Here is a 19,587-nt window from a genome sequence, read left to right as displayed (position 1 = left end):
ACTCTTGAAGTAAACCTTCTAAGGCAAAAAATGAACTAAGAATATGGATAACAGGAATTTGATTAGTTAAAGTGGGTGATCTTTTTTTATCCTGTTTATTTTTTTTTTTTTAATTCTGGGAATAGAACCCTGGGGCATTCTATCACTGAGCTACATTCTCAACCCTTTTAATTTAGAGATAGGGCTTTGAAAAATTGCACAGGCTGGCCTCAAACTTGGGATTCTTCTGTCTCAGCTTCTTAAGTTGTTGCAATTGGAGGTGTGCATTACTGTGCCTGCCTTGTCAAAACTCGTGAAACACATGTCAGTCCAGCTGCTGAAGTACTTCAGACCCTTCCTCTGCTTCCTGCCTAGAAAGCTCCAAGTTGTGCTGTCAACGTGAGTCCGTGTTAGTTTGAGAGCCTGAGCCTGAACTTACTGAAGTGCCTAGCTCAGAGAAGTTATGGTCATGTGGATGTCTCTTGGTGTTGGTATGTTAATGCTGCATGACAAAATTTGATGACATCTCTGCCTCCCTGGGACATGGGGGTATTGTGCTGATCACATCAAAGTAGATGGCAAGCATAGACATGGGTTCTGTGCTGTAGATTTTCCAATGACTTGCCACTGATAACAAGGTCACTTTCTGGCACAACAGTCATTTCACGTTCAGAGGTGCACATGAAGCAAATGACTCCATCAGTGTTGTTCCCAAGAGGTCTTCATATCAAAGCTGTACCATATCAAATCTGTATCCAGTTGGAAATCTCCAGAAATCTTGAACCATCCTTACATTCCAGGGATAAGTCTCGCTGTGTTATGTTGAGTAATCTTTTTAAAATATGCTTCTTGAGATGATGTACTCACGCTTATGTAAGAATTCTTGAATAATATTCAAGAGATATTTGTCTCCAGTTGTCCTTGTAGTTTCTTTTTCTACCTCCTATGTCAGGGTCACTCTGGCCACACAGATTGAATATTTTTTCTTTTTTGCAATATGGAGGATTGAGCCCAGGAAAGTGCTCTACCACTAATCCCAGCCCCCTCTCTCTTTTCATTTAGAGATGGGGGTCTTGCTAATTTGCCTAGTTTGGCCTCAGATTTGTAGTCCTCCTGCCTCAGCTTCCCAAGTTGCTGGTATTATAGGCATGTGCCACCATGCCCAGCTGACAGAGAGTGAATTTGAATGTTATATTAATCAGCTTTTCATTTCTGTTACCAAAATACCCAATAAGAACAGCTGAGAGGAGAAAAAAAATATTTATTTTGGATCATGGTTTCAGAGGATTTAATCTAAAGTTAGCTGACCCCACACAGAAACATCAGGGCGGAAGGGCATGGAGGAGGAGAGCTGCTCAGCTCATGGTAGCTAGGAAGGAGAGGGAGAGGGAAGAGAAGATGGACCAGGAGGAGATAAACCCTTTCAGGGTACATCCCAGTGACCTTTTTCCAAGTAGGTCTCACCTCCCAGAAGTTCATTCAGCTATCAATGGATTAATTCATCAATAAGGTCAGAACCCTCATAATTGACCTCTGAACTATGCCACATTGAGGATCATATTTTTATCTTTTTGGTAATGGGAATTGAACCTAGGGGTGCTTTACCACTGAGCTATATCCCCAGTCCTTTTTATTGTTTGAGACAGTCTTGTTAAGTTGCTGAGACTGGCTTGGTACTTGCTGTCTTCCTGCCTTAGCCTCCCAAGTCACTGGGATTGCAGGTGTGTGCCACCACCCCTGGTTGGGACCATACTTTCACATGAGCTTTTGAAGGATATTCCAAATCTAAATCATGTATTCCCCCGTGTTCATTTTTTTTTTTAAATTTTAAAGTTTAAGGAGCATTGCTGTTCATTCCTTAAGTGTTGTATACATTTCACCAGCAAGACTCTTGGTCCCTGGCTTTATTTGTTGAAAAATTTAACTATCAATCTCATTAGTCAAAGTTTTGCTCAGATTTTCTATATCCTCATGACTGAGTCTTGGCTGTGTATTTCCACAATTCTTTCTACTTCATCTACAATATTTAATTTGTTTATGTACTCCCAGAGACTTAATTTTTTTAAAAAAATTCCTGTGGTTGAACCCAGGTTTTGGTATAGGATAGGCAGGTACTGTACCGTGGAGCTATGTCCCAGCCCTTTGGGGAAAGATAGGAGAAACATTAAGGAGTAAAATTTTGTTACTGTACCAGGGTCCTCTTATGAAAAAGTGTTAAGAATGTTTCAGCTTCGGGGCTGGGGATGTGGCTCAAGTGGTAGCGCGCTCGCCTGGCATGCGTGCGGCCCAGGTTCGATCCTCAGCACCACATACAAACAAAGATGTTGTGTCCGCCGAAAACTAAAAAATAAATATTAAAATAAAAAAAAAAGAATGTTTCAGCTTGAGGAAAATGCACCTCCTTTTGCTCTAAATTATGATATCTGTCAAAATGGTACTTTTTGTCTGCAGCTCATTTCAGTATTCCTTGCCTTATTACCATGTAAAAGTACATTATTCTGTGTGGTGTTTTCTGTGGGAATCCCAGTGGACATGTGTAGATATCGCTCTACTCATAGGAACAATTCAAGATGTGCTAGCACTTCAGAAATAAGCCTAGGAAGGGCTGGGTGTGGCTCAGTGGTAGACCACTTGCCTCTCATGTGTGAAGCACTGGGTTCAATTCTCAGCACCGCATATAAGTACATGAATAAAATAAAGTTCCATCAACAATAAAATAATATTTATAAAAAATAATTCTCAGAATTTAACCAACAAAGTGCAAGTTCATGGTTTAATGAGGTCTGTATCATATCACTTAGTCTATATAACAACAAATTGGTAATGCCAAATTAAAATTTTATTTTCCAAGTGAATTTGAATTTTAAAATTTAAATTTATTTTTCCAAACCTTTTGTTTTTTAATAACATGGAGTCTTACTTTCTTGCCCAGACTGGGTTGACCTCCTGACTCAAGTGATTTTCCTGCCTCGGCCTCCTGAATAACTGTGACCACAGGCATTCTAACATACCCAGCTCAAATACAAAATTAAAATCCTTTCAAATAACATTCAACAAAAACATTAACACCCCAGTAACCCATAGCCTAAATCAATAGAAAATCTCCTGTTCATGTACAAACTCATGATCATGTATTACATGCCCTTAAACTTTTAACCATGGCAAAACCAAAGATGAACTGTTTACACTTTATGCAGAATCATTACTGTTAATTCCAACTTTAAACACTTTTCAGGACCTAATCATATGTGGTCATAAACAATAGGCAGCAATACATAAAGTTCAGTATTTCTGGAATTAACAGTAATGATTGCCCATAAAGATAAGGTGTAAACAAGGTTCAAAAAGAAAAAAACTTTTTGGCCATGGTTAAAAGTTTAAGGGCATGTAACATGAAGTCATGAGTTTGTACAGACTCTCCTGCCTAGTTGCCAGGAGATACATTCCGGCTGCAAAAAAATACAAATTGTAATAGATCTTCAATGTGCAAGTGCTGCAGAAATCTGGAAACCCACGCTGCTGAGAAAATGGAAACAAAGCAGTTCATTGTATTTTGAGGACACTCTTCTGATTTTCATGCTGGGTTAGTTAGCTTGTTATTACTGTGACCAAAATACCTGACAAGAACAACTTATAGGAAGAAAAGTTTATTTTCATTTATGGTTTCAGAGATTCAGTCCATAGTTGACCAACCTTACGGTTTAGATATTAGGTGACCCCCAAAAGTTCATGTGTGAGATAATGCAATAAAGTTTACAGGTGAAATGATTGGGTTGTGGGCACTTTGACCTAATCAGTGCATTAATCCCTTGTAAGAATTAACTGAGTGGTGACTGTAGGCAGGTGGGGTGTGGTTGGAGGAGGTGGGTCATTGGGACACATCTTGGGGGGGGGGCTTATATTTTCTTCTTGTTGAGCAGTGCTCTTTATGCTTCCTGATCATGTGGACTAATGCTTGTGGACTAACACTTCTGAAACTGCAAGCTCCCAAATAAACTTTTCCTCCTAAGATTGTCCTGTCAGGACAGTGAAAAAACTGACTAAAACAGCCAGCCCCATTGCTGTGCATCTGAGGTGAGGCAGAACATCAAGCTGGAAGAGGGTGGGGGGGGGGAGGCTTCTCAATTCGTGACAGCTAGGAAGGTGGAGGGGTGGGGCAGGGACAAAAATTGTTTTAAGGATATAGCCCAGAGCCAACTTCCTCCAGCCAGTCCCATCTGCCTACAGCTATCGATGGATTAATCCATTTGCTGGAGTAATCCACTGATGAAGCCAGAGCCCAAATCATTGCTTGCAACTCCCACCTCCAAACCTTGCTGAACTGGGGATCATGTTTTCGAAACATGAACTTTTCAGGGGTCGTTTCAGATCCAAACCATAACATACGGGCTGGAAGCAAATGTTCATGCAGCCTCTAGGAATCTAGCTTCTTCCTGAGTATGTGCTCCAAAACCTGACCAATGCCTTTTTTTTTTTTTTTTTTTTTTTTTAGAGAGAGAGAGAGAGAGAATTTTTTAATATTTATTTTTTAGTTGTCGGCGGCGGACACAACATCTTTGTTTGTATGTGGTGCTGAGGATGGAACCCGGGCCGCACGCATGCCAGGTAAGCGCGCTGCCGCTTGAGCCACATCCCCAGCCCCAGATCAATTTCTATTTCTGCTTTCTAAATTTCATGCTAGTTAGGCTATAGGTGAATTCCAATATTAAGAAAGGCATAGATAGAGGCCTCAGTAATGGTTAAGAGTCAAGTAAGACAACGGAGGCTGAGTCTGTATCACGTACTGTGCTGCACTCTTTTTTTTTGGGGGGGGGGAGGCGGGGTGTACCAGGGATTAAATTCAGAAGCACTCGACCACTGACCCACATCCCTAGCCCAATTTTCTATTTTTATTAGAGACAGGGTCTTACTGAGTTGCTTAGTCCTCGCTGTTGCTGAGGCTGGCTTTGAACTCGCGACCCTCCTGCCTCAGCCTCCCGAGCCGCTGGGATGACAGGGGTGCGCCACCGCGCTAGGACTGTGGTGCCACTTTTCACGTTAACAGTTCCGCGAATAGCTTGGCTCCTACAGGACTCAGGCTTTCCTGCTGCAGTCTAGCCCGGCCTGCGCGCCCCTCTCGCTGTCCATCAGCCTGGAGTCCGTTCACTCCGAGGAGGTAGGGACCACCACGGCCTCGTCCAGCTGCCCAGCGCCAGACAGGGGCCGACCCCCTGGAGGAAGGAAACAGCGCTTCGGGCGTAACCTCAAAGACCTGAAGCGTTGGGCGGGGCCTCGTTCCCGTCCAATCGAGCGCCACCGGAAGTGGGCGGGGCTCGCCGGGTCTCAGAGATCCGGACTCCTTTCTCAGGCTCCTTTGTTATCGCATCTCGCGTCCCAGAGTTTCCTGGGCTGGCTCCGCGAGTGGAGTGATGACCCGCAGTGGTAGTGGGAGCCGTGCGGGAACCGGACACCGGGAAGCGGGGGGCGGTGAGTGCTGGCGGGCCTTCGGAACCGGCCGTGGCGGAACCCGAGCGTCCCGCCTCCCTCTGGAGTCTGGGGCCGAGGCCACCTCTGGCCACGCTCCGCCCGGCCCTCTGTCGCCCCCAGCCCGTGGGGTGGGGCTGGGCCGGCAGCGGGGACAGGTGTCACTTCCTTTCCCCCGAGCGGCGACTTGGGCTGGCGGGATCCTCCTCTGGGCTGCTCCGCCGCAGCCGCGCGTCCCCCCAGACTGGTGCGAGACCGTTGTCGGAAGACCCCAGCTCGCCAGCGGGCTTCCTGCGTGGGAGGAGAGGTTCCCGGTGGACTCCAGTCGGTAACAGGGCAGGGTCTGCCGCCCAGCTGAGGGGTCGCCCACGGTAGCAGGCATGAGTTTATTAGAAGGGATGAGTAAAAGGGACGCTTGCAAGGGAGAGAGTGGGTCCTTTAGAGAGGAGGGCCCTCCCCTTAGGCTCTCCAGTTTTTATAGGGGGGTCCCAGGGAAGTTTCTAGAATACTGCCCAGGTCCACCTCTTGACTTTTGGCTGAGAGCAGAATGACATCAGACTTTCAAGTCCCCCGTGTGAATGACAACTCTAGGTCATTTTGGCCCATGTTAACCTGTTCTAAGTGGAACCTCTTACAGATTTTGTGTTTAGGGGAATTATCCTTATTTCCCTGAGTTCTTTGATCTGATCTGTGTAAAAGTCCAGGGTGATTTGTATTTAGATTGATGTTTCTGGCCTGCATTTCACCTGCAGACAACAGGTTGTTTGCTGAAGAATGTAACATATCCTGTTGACTTACATGAGGCAGGGCTGCAGGTAAATTCCTTTTCTTTTTTTCTTTGTTTGGTATCGGGGATTGAACCCAGGGCCCCTAACTACTGAGCCAGATCCCCATCCCTTTTAATTTTAAATTTTTTAAAATTTATTTTTGGGGTATTGGGGCATTGAACTCAGGGGCACTTGACCATTGAGCCACATCCCCAATCCTATTTTGTATTTTATTAGAGACAGGGTCTCACTGAGTTGCTAAGCACATTGCTAAATTGCCGAGGCTGGCTTTGAACTCCCGAGCCTCCTACCTCAGTCTTCCCAGCCGCGGGATTACAGGAGTGTGCCACTGCCCCCAGCCCTTTTTATTTTTTATTTTGAGACAGGGTTTTTCTAAGTTGTATAGGCCCTGACAGGAGTGGTACTTGGTGCGCACCGCAAGGTGGAGAAAGAGTTGATTTACCAGGTAAATAGGTGCCTTTTGCACTGGGTTGGTTTCTGCTTTTCTTCAGAGACTCCCCAGTTCCATCTTTTTTAGAAGACAGTTACATGTTTTTTTTCAAAGTGCCATGGGCACCTCCTTCCTACTCTTCAGCCTTCTAGTAAAGCTTCTCATTGAAATTTTCACACTGAAATGAATGATATTTGGTTGTGTAGCTTTCCCCCTTACAGACCATGACATGTCGATGGGAGTTGAAAAAATGAATTATAATGCATACCTATGGAATCTTGATTTGGGCCCTTAAAATGGTTTTAACTTAGATTCATTATTTTAATGCTTAATAAAAAGAACTGGGGAGCACAAATGTCATGGGATTTTTTTGTGAGTTGAATCCATAAATTTTGGATAGAATGGTTCCTGTGTTAGAGCTAGTGGTACAGTCCTGAGTATAGGAGTGTCTCTCTTTTGCCATTTGTATATTTGTAAATTAAAACCTTATTTGGGGCCCCGGACTCGCGCCCGCAGGCGCGCCCGCTCCCTCCCCCTCCCCCTGCCCCCAAGACCCCCTACGCAGCCTCCTTCGAGCGGGGCCCAGGCCCACCGCTGCCGCCACCGAACTCAGCCGCTGCCGAGCACCATGGGAGACGCAGCCTGCCACCGCGCTGTCCCTGCCCGCGCTGTCCCTGCGGCTTCTGGGGGTCCAGCAAGACTATGAATCTCTGTTCCAAATGCTTTGCTGATTTTCAAAAGAAACAACCAGACGATGATTCCGCTCCAAGTACAAGTAACAGCCAATCAGATTTGTTTTCTGAAGAGACCACCAGTGACAACGATAATACCTCGATAACCACGCCAACTCTTAGTCCCAGCCAGCAGCCGCTTCCGACAGAACTGAATGTAAATTCACCGAGTAAAGAGGAATGTGGGCCATGCACAGACACAGCTCATGTGTCGTTACACCAACCAAAAGATCCTGTGGTACAGATTCACAGTCTGAGAATGAGGCTTCACCAGTGAAACGGCCACGACTACTGGACAGTACTGAACGGTCTGAGGAAACCAGCCGATCTGAACAGAAGAGTGCCAAACCAAACTGGAGCTGGTACAGCAAGAATTGGGATCGTGTCGCTGTGGTTACGTGTTCTGTATGTTACATCGCCTCCCCGAGCAGCATGACTGCACATTCGACCACATGGGCTGCGGCCGAGAGGAAGCCATCATGAAAATGGTGAAACTGGGCCGGAAAGTGGGGCGCTCCTGCCAGCGCATCGGGGAGGGGTGCTCCTGAAGGCCAGGCATGGCCACCACATGACACTGTTCTTAGTTCACTAATGTTAGCCTTATTTAGGACAAAGTGAGCCAGACACCTTGTACTGGGCACGCGTCAGACTACAGCCAGTCCGTTTCCTTTCTTTAGCCAGCCATCCTGGTACTGTAGTTTAGGGGTTGATGGTGGTTGAAATTGATTTCTGGCTGGTTACTAAGGTGCCTGCTAGCCATTGTATAAAATTAAAACATGAACAATATTTTTTTTTGAGCATGGCTAGTGGATTTAAAACAACACATACCTGTCACTGCTGGAGTCAAACTTATAAAAAGCCTTAAGCGAAAAGTGTTCCAGACGGAGACTCTGAGTTTAGAGGAGTAGAAACTGGTGTTACAGTTCCACGACGCACATGGCTTTGCCAGAAACTCTGTTTAATGTTTGGCCTTTCACCTCTTCACTTACCCTTAGTCCCAGGAGCCAGGATACCTGATGGCCACGCGTGCCTTGGCCATGGGAGGCTGCTGATGGCCATGTGGCTGGGCTGGGTGGTGGCCTCGCTCTCCCACACAGCTGGAAATGGGGGGCAGGGGACAGATTCTTATGGAAATTTTTTTACCTGACTTGCTATGAAAAAAAACTCATCACACAGAAGAGAAACAATAACCTCACCTCGAAAATTAGCTCCACTCAAGACTAGTTCATGCACGAAACCCACCTTTTCTATACAGGATCCGCAGTCATGAGCAGCACCCAGCCAGCGTGTACCCTGACCCCAGTGGCTCTGGTTGCCATTGCTAACCGCAGGGATCTGGCAGTTGATCTAAGGCCCGTGGCAGCACAGCACTGTGGCTGGGGTCTACAAACTGGCTTCTGCAGCCAGATTTCATATTGGAAGTTTTTACAAAAGACATTTCATAGCCACCAGGAATCAATCAGTAGTAGTGTTGGGGAGCAGCTGGGGATGCTGCTGCCACAGCCTCAGTCCCTTCCACCCAGAGCCCACTTGCCCTTCTGGGGCTAAGAGGATGGTGCCGTGGCCCCCGCTCCTTCCCATGCGGTCCGTAGTTGGACAGCCATCCGCCTCTGCCACGTGGCAGGCTTGGGAAGGGGAGGCAGCCTGCCTCACCAGAGTGTGGGTTGGCACCTCTAGAGCAGTGGCTGTGGCTGTGGCAGGAGGTGGGGAGGGCAGGTCTCCTACCCATTCCTCTGTGTGGGCAGAGAGGTTCAGTAGCCACAGTTGCTCAGCCAGTGGGGAAGAGGGGTGGTGGGCCTGGTTGCCTTGTTAGGAAATCGTTAACAGTCAGCGGAGGGTCTGGCTGGGGAGTCAGGACTAGGATTCCCTTGGAGGCCCCAATCAGGTGGTGGTTGTGCCAGTGCCCCCCCCCCCACCTTGTGGTCCCAGTCAGAGAGGGCAGGAGGCTTCTGCCGAGGCTCCGTGGTCTGCCCACACACAGGCTACTGATGGAACAGTTTAACCCAGCAGTTTTCTTGTATCCCACACCATACAGTTCAACTACTCTGTCTGCAAATTGTCAGCAGAACACCTGCAGCTGCAAATGTTTTTCAATCCAAAATAATGAAATAGGAAATCATGCTCTTCCCAGTCTCCTGCCCCCACCCCACCTCCACCCCCACCCCCACCCGAGTGGAATCCGCTGCAGAATCTCCAGCCTTAATTATTGCTTCAGGACCCAGACCTTGCTCTAGGGCAGCCCAGGGCAGAGGGGCCAGGTCTGCCCAGCGTTTACCACTGTTGTCAAGCCACGGCCCTCTGTCCACTACATGGCCATCCTCAGTGAGGCGCCCGCCTAGGCACCCCGCCAAGCTCTATCCGGAAGAGGCTGCAGGTGTGTGCCCTTCCTGGCCCTCCTCAGGCCCCAGCAGCTGCTGCTTGGAGGCAGCAGAGGGAAGGAGGTGCTCTGGGTGCCACCGCACACAGGGCCCACGGCCCACGTTCACTTCCTGACAGTAGAGCCGGGTGGGGGAGGAAGGGCTTGTTCCCCTGCAGTATCTGTTCTGTGAAGTTTGTTAAATGTAAGGAAAGCTTAAATTCTTGTATCTTTAAAGAGAAAATCTTATTTAACCCTTTTGTGTTTTAGATTTACTTACACACATAGCCTAGAGCTCAGTTTTAGTTTTAACATTGTGAAACTATTAAAAGAATCTTGTAACTTTATTCTTTTTTTCTCCTGCTAAAAAAAATTAAACGAATCATATGAAAATAAAATAAAATAAAATAAAACCTTATTTGGGGCTCGGGATGTGGATCAAGCAGTAGTGTGCTTGCCTGGCATGTGCAGGGTGCTGGTTTCAATCCTCAGCATCACATAAAAATAAAATAAAGATGTTGTGTCCACTGAAAACTAAAAAATAAATATTAAAAAATTCTCTCTCTCTCTCTCTCTCCCCCCCCCTCTCTCTCTTTAAAAAAAAAAAAAAGAAAAAAAAACCTTATGTTGGGGCTGGGGTTGTGGCTCAACAGCTCGCTTAGCACCTGTAAGGCACTGGGTTTGAACCTCAGCACCACATAAAAATAAAATAAAGATATTGTATTCACCTAAAAATAAAAAAAAACCTTATGTGCCACAGCCCGGCTGGCTGGGCAAAATAACCTGGGGGTGACGAGCAACTTGTGTCACAAAGACAATACAACATTTCAAGACAAAACAAGACACAAACATACTGTATCAGTCTTCATTTTAATAGCCTTTTGCTGCAACTTTTTTCCGGATAATCCTTCTTCTTCTGAACTTTCTTTTTCTTTCTGACTAGAGTTCCTGGGCTTCCATCAACACATGCCCTAACTATTCTTGGTTCCACTGGGGTGCCTCTTTCCCTTATCAATTTACCTAACACCCCTTCCATATTTTCGTCTCAAAATGGCTATTTTTCCTCTCGCCCTATCTAGGGATGAGCAGATTTGCTCCCGTCCTATGTATGGACGGGCAGCTTTTTTTTTCGTCATTTACCCCCCGAGTGTCCCGGGGCTCCCCGTAAAGGGCCACCATCTGCCACAGTCTGGCTGCAGCAAAATAGCCGCTGGGTGACGAACAACTTGTGTAGATTGATGCAGCAGGAGTGGAAGCCGTTTATTGTAGGACAACAGAGGTATTTATACATTCCACACAGCTTATCTTAATTAACATAAAATAGATACAGCAGTCAACCAATAAGGAATCTCCACACTTAATGCCTCGCTGGCATTACTTTACAAACCACTCCCTCTGGCATTTTGCCAGGCGCCATCTTTTTTTTTTTTAATATTTATTTTTCAGTTCTCCGCAGATACAACACCTTTGTACGTGGTGCTGAGGATCGAACCCGGGCCGCAGGCATGCCAGGCGAGCGCGCTACCGCTTGAGCCACATCCCCAGCCCGCCAGGCGCCATCTTGACTTGTTTACAGACTCTAACACTTATGTATATGATATTTCAGAAATAGGAATCAAGTTCAGATTCCAAGTGTCCCTTGTCTGAGAGATGGTCATATGACCTTAGTTCTACATACTGTTTATACCCACCTGTCCTTTCCTTGTGGATGTAAGTAATATGATGAAAACGCCGTGGTTCTCTCAATTTCTTGGAAGATAAGGGAGCAGTAATTAAAATAAAGATGTTGTGTCCTTCTTAGTTTCTTCTGTGGGTTAATTTCCTGACCCTACCCAGTGACATGAGTTTCTCTTGAACTTCATGGAGGTATCCTCAGTACTGGTTTGTTCCTCATCTTTTCAGTTCTGAGGATTTGCTCCTTTAGCAGAAGATCCAGTTTGCAGGGCTGCTAGTCCAGAAGGACACAGAAGCTCTGTGTCCTCCCACATTTACTCTGCCCGTGTATGTGTTCCACTTGGTTGAAGTAAGTGGTCCTCTGTAATAGACTGATAATACTAAGTAAAGCCCTCTCCCAAATTCCAAGAGTCATTCTAGTGAATTATTTGCCAAAGAACATTAAAGGAACCCATGAATTTGTGGTTGACTGGGCATTAATGTGAATAGCTCTGGTACCTGTTGTGGTTACGTCTGATGACTTGTGGGACTGAGCCCTTAACCTGACACATACTCCAGATAGTGAACACTGTTGGAATCATCAAGATTCATAACTGGAGCCAGATGTGGCAGTGTACACCTGTTAAATGCCAGTGACTCATTACAATGACCCAAGAGGCTGAGGTAGGAAGATCACATGTTTAAGGTCAGTCTTATCAGCTTAGAAAGACCCTATCTCAAGATTAAAAAGGGGAGAGGAGGCTGGGGAATGTGGGATGGTAGCTCAGTGGCATAGTACTGCTAATTTCAGTCCCCATTGTCCAAAAAAGAAGAGGAGGAAAAAGAGAGGGAAAAAAATAAGAAAAAGTTTTATGCCTCCTCCTGTTCCCCTCCTTGACTCTTCTCTAGATTCCCCATAGATGAACATATTCCTGACTTTTTGGTTATCCCTTATACTATTACTGTGTTTTCTTTACCACTAAGTGCTGTTTTTATTTTGTTTTGTCTTTAATTTTGCCTCCTTTTATCTTTTTATAAATGTGGTTGAAGTAAGTGGTCCTCTGTAATATACTATAATACTAAGTAAAGCCCTCTCCCAAATTCCAAGAGTCATTCTAGTGAATTATTTATCAAAGAACATTAAAGGAACCCGTGAATTTGTGGTTGACTGGGCATTTATGTGACTAGCTCTGGTACCCTGTTGTGGTTATGTCTGATGACTTGTGGGACTGTGGGTTATAGTGCAAATATTTGCCTTCACTTGTTTCTTTGCCTCAGTGTGGTTCAACATCCTAGTGTTTTGGTTTCTGATCATCTGATTTCTTCATTCTTTCCAATGGTTATGGTATTTTAGTTTTTAAAATATATTTTTGGTCTTGTGAAAAATGCCTGTTCTTTCACGTTTGTGTAAATTTGTAAATTCAATCCAGAATAAACACTCAGGACATTGGAGAAACTTTACTGGGTTGGGGTTCAAGGTCAAGATCACAATTTCAAGAAGGAGCAGTGGGGTTTAGCCATTGATCCTCCACTCCATTCCTCTGCTTACTTGTTCATGATGGATACCAACATATGGGATTATCTAGTTGATTAACTTTTGTCCTTCTAATCCTGTGAACACATCTGATATGGCACATCTTCTTTGCCTAAGAGTTATAGCATTTTGCACGTATACATTTTTATCTTCTGTTAAATGTATGTGGTAATAATTTTCACTCTTTAAATCTGTGTTCAGCTGGGTGTGGTGGCATGTGCCTGTAATCCCTCAGATTCTAGAGTCTGAGGCAGGAGGATCACAAGTTCAAAGCCAGACTCAGCAACTTAGCAAGACATTTAGCAACTCAGCAAGACCCTGTATCTAAATAAAACATAAAAAAGCACTGGGGATGTGGTTCAATGGTTAAGCACCCCTGAGTACAATCCCCAGTACCCACCACCACCCCACAGAAAAATTCTGTGTTCATTCATTTTACTTTGGCGTTAATTCTTTTATTGACCTCATTTTGCAATTATTTTATTCTATGTTTGTTGTAACTCTCTTTATGTTAATATATATCAATCTGTCAGTCTCTTTTATGTCTTGTCCTTTTTCTGTAAGATCTTGGGGACATTGAGTTCTCTCTGAGAACATCTTCTTTTTTTAAATTTATTTATTTATTTTTTTTTAGTTTTCAGCAGAATCAACATCTTTGTATGTGGTGCTGAGGATCGAACCTGGGCTGCACGCATGCCAGGCGAGCGCGCTACCACTTGAGCCACATCCCCAGCCCCTGAGAACATCTTCTGAGACTATGTTTTGCCTTGTTTCACTTTGTTTTCATATGACCAAGTGTAATGTCACTTGTTGGCTGGTCAGGAATCATTTCCTCTTGAACTTTGAGGAAGAACACTTTATATTCTTTGGAGAAAAGTGTTGGTGAACCTTTTAGGTATTTTACAATCATGGGCACATTCACCATTAAACTACTATGGGTATCAGTGAAATCCCTCAGGAATTGCAACTTTTTTTGTGTTTCTGGAAATAGAGCCCAGGGCACTCTGCATTGAGCTGTATCTGCAGTCATTTATTTATTTATTTTGAAGTACTGGGGATTGAACCCAGGGGTGCTACACCACTGAGCTACATATCCAGCCCTTTATGTATTTTATAATATATATATATATATATATATATATATATATATATATATATGTATATTTAATTTTTTTTAGTTATTGATAGACCTTTATTTTTATGTGGTGGTGAGAATCAAATCCAGTGTTTCACATATGTTAGGCAAGTTTTTTACCACAGGCTACAACCCCCAGCTCAATGTATTTTTTAATTTTGAGAGGCTCTCACTAGGTTGCTGAGGTTTTGCCATCCACCTGCCTCAGCTTCCCAAGTTGCTGGGATTCTGGGCACGTGCCATTGTACCTGGCTGGAAATTGCATCTCTTAACCTGATTCTCAATGTAAGAGAAGCCCAAGGTACACTGTTGGGTCTTCTAGAAAGAGTTCTTTGAGTGTGGTGTTTTCCCAGCACGTGTGTGTGCATGTGTACACGTGTGCTAAAATTGTGTTGGAAGTTGCCCTGAGGCTCCTGAGTGTGGAGATTTTTGAGAAAGACTGTTACTCTGCTTTTTCCCTCTTACCTGATCTCTTCCCAGTAATTGCACACTGCTATAAAAAGGGACAGAGGAAAAAAGGATAAATGGCCTGTAATATTACACCAATAAGTTAAAATGAATTCTTTTGCTGAGACACATGGTGGGTTAATCAGGAACAGGATGGAGGTTTTTCACAAAAGGAATTGACGGTCATAATTTGTGTAGCATTTCTCTCATTTCCCCAAGATAAAGTGGACCCTCCCATTAGAGAGCAATGACACTTGTAGTGACCACAGTGAAACTGAACAGATCCTTTCCCTGTGTTCTTGGGTCTGGTAATTTATGAGGAAGTGAGTGTGAGCACAGATTAAAATTCTCTGTGTGATCCACCTGCTCCACCTCCTGAGTAGCTGAGACACAGGCATGCCCTCAGCACACCCAGCCAGAAACCTCCATTTTGTTTCATTGTAAATGGGCAGAAATTGCAACTCTTTTTTTTTTGAGAGAGAGAGAGAGATAATTTTTTTAACATTTATTTTTAGTTTTCAGCGGACACAACATCTTTGTTGGTATGTGGTGCTGAGGATCGAACCCGGGCTGCACGCATGCCAGGCGAGCGCGCTACCGCTTGAGCCACATCCCCAGCCCTGAAATTGCAACTCTTAACCTGCTTCTCAATGTAAACAAGACCCAGGGCACACTGTTTTATCTTCATGGATTACAGGATAAATGTTTGCAGACTACAGAGCGTGTGTGTCTTGTGCATCTATATCATTCCCTCCTGTTACAAATTGGTCTAGGATGTTTCAGGACTCAGTGGTCTTACGGGATGTGGTTATAGACTTCAATCAGGAGGAGTGGGCTCTGCTGGATCCTTCCCAGAAGAAACTCTACAGAGATGTGATGTCGGAAACCTTTAGCAACTTGTCCTCTCTAGGTAATGACCAGACATCTTTGGCTTAGTCGGAAAATGTCTTTATTTATCCCTCCCTCACTTCCTCCCTCTTTCTTTCTTCATTTTCATTTACTTACTTTCTCTCTTTTCTTCCTATCTTCTTCCTTTCTTCTTCCTTCCCTCCCTGCATTTCCTTCCTTCTTCCCAAGGCCCTCACCCATGCTATTCAAGGGCTGTGCCACTGAATTACACTGCTGCCAAGAAAAAGTGTTTCTTACCCATGAACTTTGTTCCACAATTGGGAACAAGGAAGAGGAATACCGTGGTGTATCAATTCAGGCATGTCCTAACCATTCCGAACCTGGAAGCTAGTCAGTCGCATTTCTGTAATCCTAATAACTCATGGTGATTGTCTGTCTCTGCATTTTAGGAAAATTGTTACAAGACAAGAACTGTGAAGATTGCTACAGAAATTTTGAGGGAAAGTTAAGGTAATTTTACTCCCAAGTGAAAGCAATGTCCCACAAGAGAATTCTGGTTCATGATTTCTTCCTGAGACAGTGTTCTTGCTAATTGCTGAGGCTGGCTTTGAATTACTTTAGCCTCACCAGTAGGCAAAGAGTACATGCATCTGTCACTATCTAGATAACATGAAATTTTAAAAATAAGAAAACGATATTAAAAAGATCAAATTTATTTACTGAGAATATTTTTTAAACTTAATTTTATTTATTTATTTTTCATGTGATGCTAAGGATCGACCACTTGCTAGGCAAGTGTTCTACTGAGCCATAACCCCAGCCCATACTGAGAATTTTTTAACAAAAAATGTGTACTTCGACATGATATATATGTTCAGTATTTACAAAATAGAAAATCATATTTTAAAACCATATTCATGGGGCCAGGGATGTGGCTCAAGCGGTGGCGCGCTCGCCTGGCATGCGTGTGGCCTGGGTTCGATCATCAGCACCACATACAAAGATGTTGTGTCCGCCAATAACTAAAAAAAAAAATGCTAAAAAATTTTTAAAAACCCCACATTCATGAATCTTACTCTTAAAAAATTAAGTTGTGTATTTCAGGTATACACAAATTCAAGTATACAACCCTGTTTTTTTAAAAATTAATTAATTATTATTATTTTTTTAATACTGGGGATTGAACCAGGGGTGTGCTCCCACTGAGCTACATTCCCAGTCCTTTTTATATTTTACTGAGAGATAGGGTGTTGCTAAGTTGCTAATGTAGGCTTTGAACTTGTAATTCTTCTGCCTCAGCCTCTCAAGCCACTGGGATCACAGGTGTGCGCCACCGCACCTGGTTTCCCATATTCTGCATTCTATCTATGGCCTCATTCAGCCTCACAATCTGTTTTTTTTTTTTTTTTTTTTTTGGTCCTCTGCTCTTCATCTTCCCATTGTCTCCCCTCAGCTCCTGGCCCTGGTAACTACTCTTCTATTCTCTATCTTGGTGTACTTGACCTATTTCCCATGTAAGTGAGGTCATGCAAACTTGTCCTTCAGCGTCTGGCTTACTTCACTTAGCATACTGTGCTGTCATTTCATCCCTGCAGTGGCCAAGGGAAGGATCTCCTTAAGGAGATCCTCACGCTTGTTTTCATAGCGTGGCTGTTGTGAATGATGCTGCAATGCATGTGGAGGTGCAGACGTCTTTATAAGGTGCTGATTTCATTTCCTTTGGGTATATGCCTTAAAACGGCATTGCTGAGTTATGTGACAGTTTTAGTTTTTTCTTAACAAAACTTTCTATTGTGTTCCATAATGGCTGCACCAACGTACATTGACAACAATGTATAAGGTTTCCTTTACTCCATATCTTCCCCGATGTTGGTTATCTTTTCAGCTTATAATAGCCATTCTAATAGGTGTGAGGTGGTATCTCACAGTGGGTTTGCTTTCCATTTCCTTGATGATTTGTGACATGGAGCACCTTTTCATACTGGCCTGGAACTTGTGATTCTCCTACCTCAGCCTCCCAAGCCTCTGGGATCATAGGTGTGCACCATCGCACCCTGCATGTCTTGCCCTTTGCATATGCCCATCACTTCTCTTTCATGCCTCTCTCCACACTTTCTCTCACATATTGCTCTCCCACCATGTGACGACATATGATATGTGATGATTCAGCCAATAGACCCTCATCAGATTAGTGGCACAATGGCGTCTGGACTTCCAAGCCGCTTTTTCTAACCCAACTTCTGTATTTTATGACAGTAAGAGAAAATGGACAGAGACATAACTTCTTAATTATGGCTTTAAATGTTTTTTTCCTAAATTGGTAGATGCTGTTTTCATGTAGTTGCTTGACAGAAGCAGAAGGTTTTTAATTTAATGTAACTCCTTTTATTTATGTTTTGCTTTTGTGACCTGAGCTTTTGGTGTAGTATCTACAAAATCAATGCAAGTCATTGTCCAGGCACTTTCTCCCAAGTTCTCTCTTATGGTTGCTTCATAATAAGTTTTCATTGTTTTGACCATTTTTCAATTCATTTTGTGTACTGTGTAAGATAGGGGTTCAGTTTCATTCTTCAGCTTGTGGAAAGGCACTTTTCCTGTACTCTTTGAGGAGGCTGTCTTTGTGTCTTCTTGGTGCTATGGTCAAACTTAGTTGATAGTATATGTTCTGATCTATTTCTGGACCCTGTGTTGTATTCCACTAGACTGCTGTGTGTCTTGTTTTAGTTGTTGATGGACCTTTATTTTATTAGTTTATTTATACATGGTGCTGAGAATCAAACTCAGTGCCTCACATATTCTAGGCAAGGGCTCTACCATTGAGCTACAACTCCAGCCTCAACTGTGTGTCTTTTTTTAAACAAATATAATACCATCTTGATTATTATAACTTGGTAAAATGCTTTTGTGATAGGAAGGTGGTAATTCAACTTTATTCATCTCAGAAGTTTTTTTTGTGTTGTTTAGGGTATTTTGTGATTCTGAATACTTTTTAGTATTGTATTTCCTATTTTTGTGTGGAATTTATGATTTTTATCAGGATCTCGTTGAATATGTATTGTTTTGGGTGGTATGGACATTTTAATACTCATTTTCCTGATCCATGAATACAAGTTAGCTTTTTATTTATTTATAATTTTTTCCCTCAGTGTTTTATAGCTTTCATTCTATAGATGTTTCACATCCTTGGGTAAATTTATTTTAAGTTGTTGTTGTTGTTATTATTATTATTATTATTATTATTATTGTAGTGGAGCTTGATCCCAGGGGCCCTTACCATTGAGCTACATTCTCAGGGGTTTTTTTTGTTGTTGTTGTTTGTTTTTGTTTTAAATTATTTTGAGGCAGGGTCTGTCAAAGTTGCTGAAGCTGGCCTGGAAATTGCCTCCTGCTCAGTCTCCTGAGTTGCAGGGATTATAGGTGTGGGCCACTGCTCATTGACTTTCTTTGTGTTTCTCACCTTGACCTGCAGTTTTCTCTTCTTTCATATCTTTGGCTTTGGTATCACTAGGATGCTGATCTCCTAAAACATTTTTGGAAATACTACACCTAGTGCTATGTTGGGGAAGAACTTCAGTATCAATTCTTGGAGTGCTTGTTTAAATTCAGCCTGGAATCCATCTGGCTTTGCGCTTCTCTTTCTTTGTAGATTTTTGTTTACTTATTCAGTGTTTCTTGTTGTATATGGTCTGTTTAGGCTTTCTAGTTTTTCCTGACTCATTCTTGATAGATTGTGTATTTCTAGGAATTTATTCCTTTCCTCTTGGGTATCCAATTGGTGGGCATGTATTTGTTTCTAATAGTCACATATAAACTTAAAAAAATTATGAGGTGTCTATTGGACTGGTTTCATTTTATTATTATTTTATTTACTTGAATCTTCTCATTTTCCCAGAGCACCTTGGGTTTTTTTTGTTTGTTTTTGTTTTTTATAAAAGCAACTCTCACTATTACTGATTCTATCTCTATCTTTTCTGGTCTTTGTTTGATTTAGATTTATTATTTTGGTCTTCATTGTATCCTTCCTTCTGCTCCTTTTGCATTTACCTTGTTCTCTTCTTTCTAGTTTTTTGATCCATAATATTTGACTATATATGGGCTTTTTCTTATTTTTTCAAGTTGGCATTTATTGTTTTATGCATCCATTGAAGAGCTGCTTTGGCTTCATTCCATGAGTTTCAGATGTTCATTATGTTTCCATCTTTGTCTCAAGATATTTTCATTT

General features: G+C 43.2%; 1 protein-coding gene and 1 pseudogene across 2 annotated transcripts in view; both read left to right on the top strand.

The window, feature by feature from the left end:
* Window positions 1-17,056, top strand: part of LOC308645545 (zinc finger protein 124-like) — a 29,240-nt gene extending 12,184 nt beyond the window's left edge. The window contains exon 6 of the mRNA XM_081287754.1: window positions 16,819-17,056. Within this exon, the coding sequence (XP_081143880.1) occupies window positions 16,819-16,883 (65 nt within the window). The 3' untranslated portion in view covers window positions 16,884-17,056. The remainder of the gene's footprint in view (window positions 1-16,818) is intronic.
* On the top strand, window positions 302-10,160 carry LOC308645045 (AN1-type zinc finger protein 3-like; annotated as a pseudogene). The gene is made up of 5 exons (XR_014024398.1): window positions 302-378; window positions 5,050-5,280; window positions 5,357-5,445; window positions 7,226-7,573; window positions 7,636-10,160. The product of XR_014024398.1 is annotated as an AN1-type zinc finger protein 3-like (transcript).
* Window positions 17,057-19,587: the final 2,531 nt, after the last annotated feature.

Source organism: Spermophilus citellus, assembly GCF_964194105.1.
Source record: "Spermophilus citellus genome assembly, chromosome: 3".
Lineage (NCBI taxonomy): Eukaryota > Metazoa > Chordata > Mammalia > Rodentia > Sciuridae > Spermophilus > Spermophilus citellus.
The sequence above is the reverse complement of the archived record's forward strand: the minus strand, read 5'-3'. Positions and strand labels throughout refer to the sequence as shown.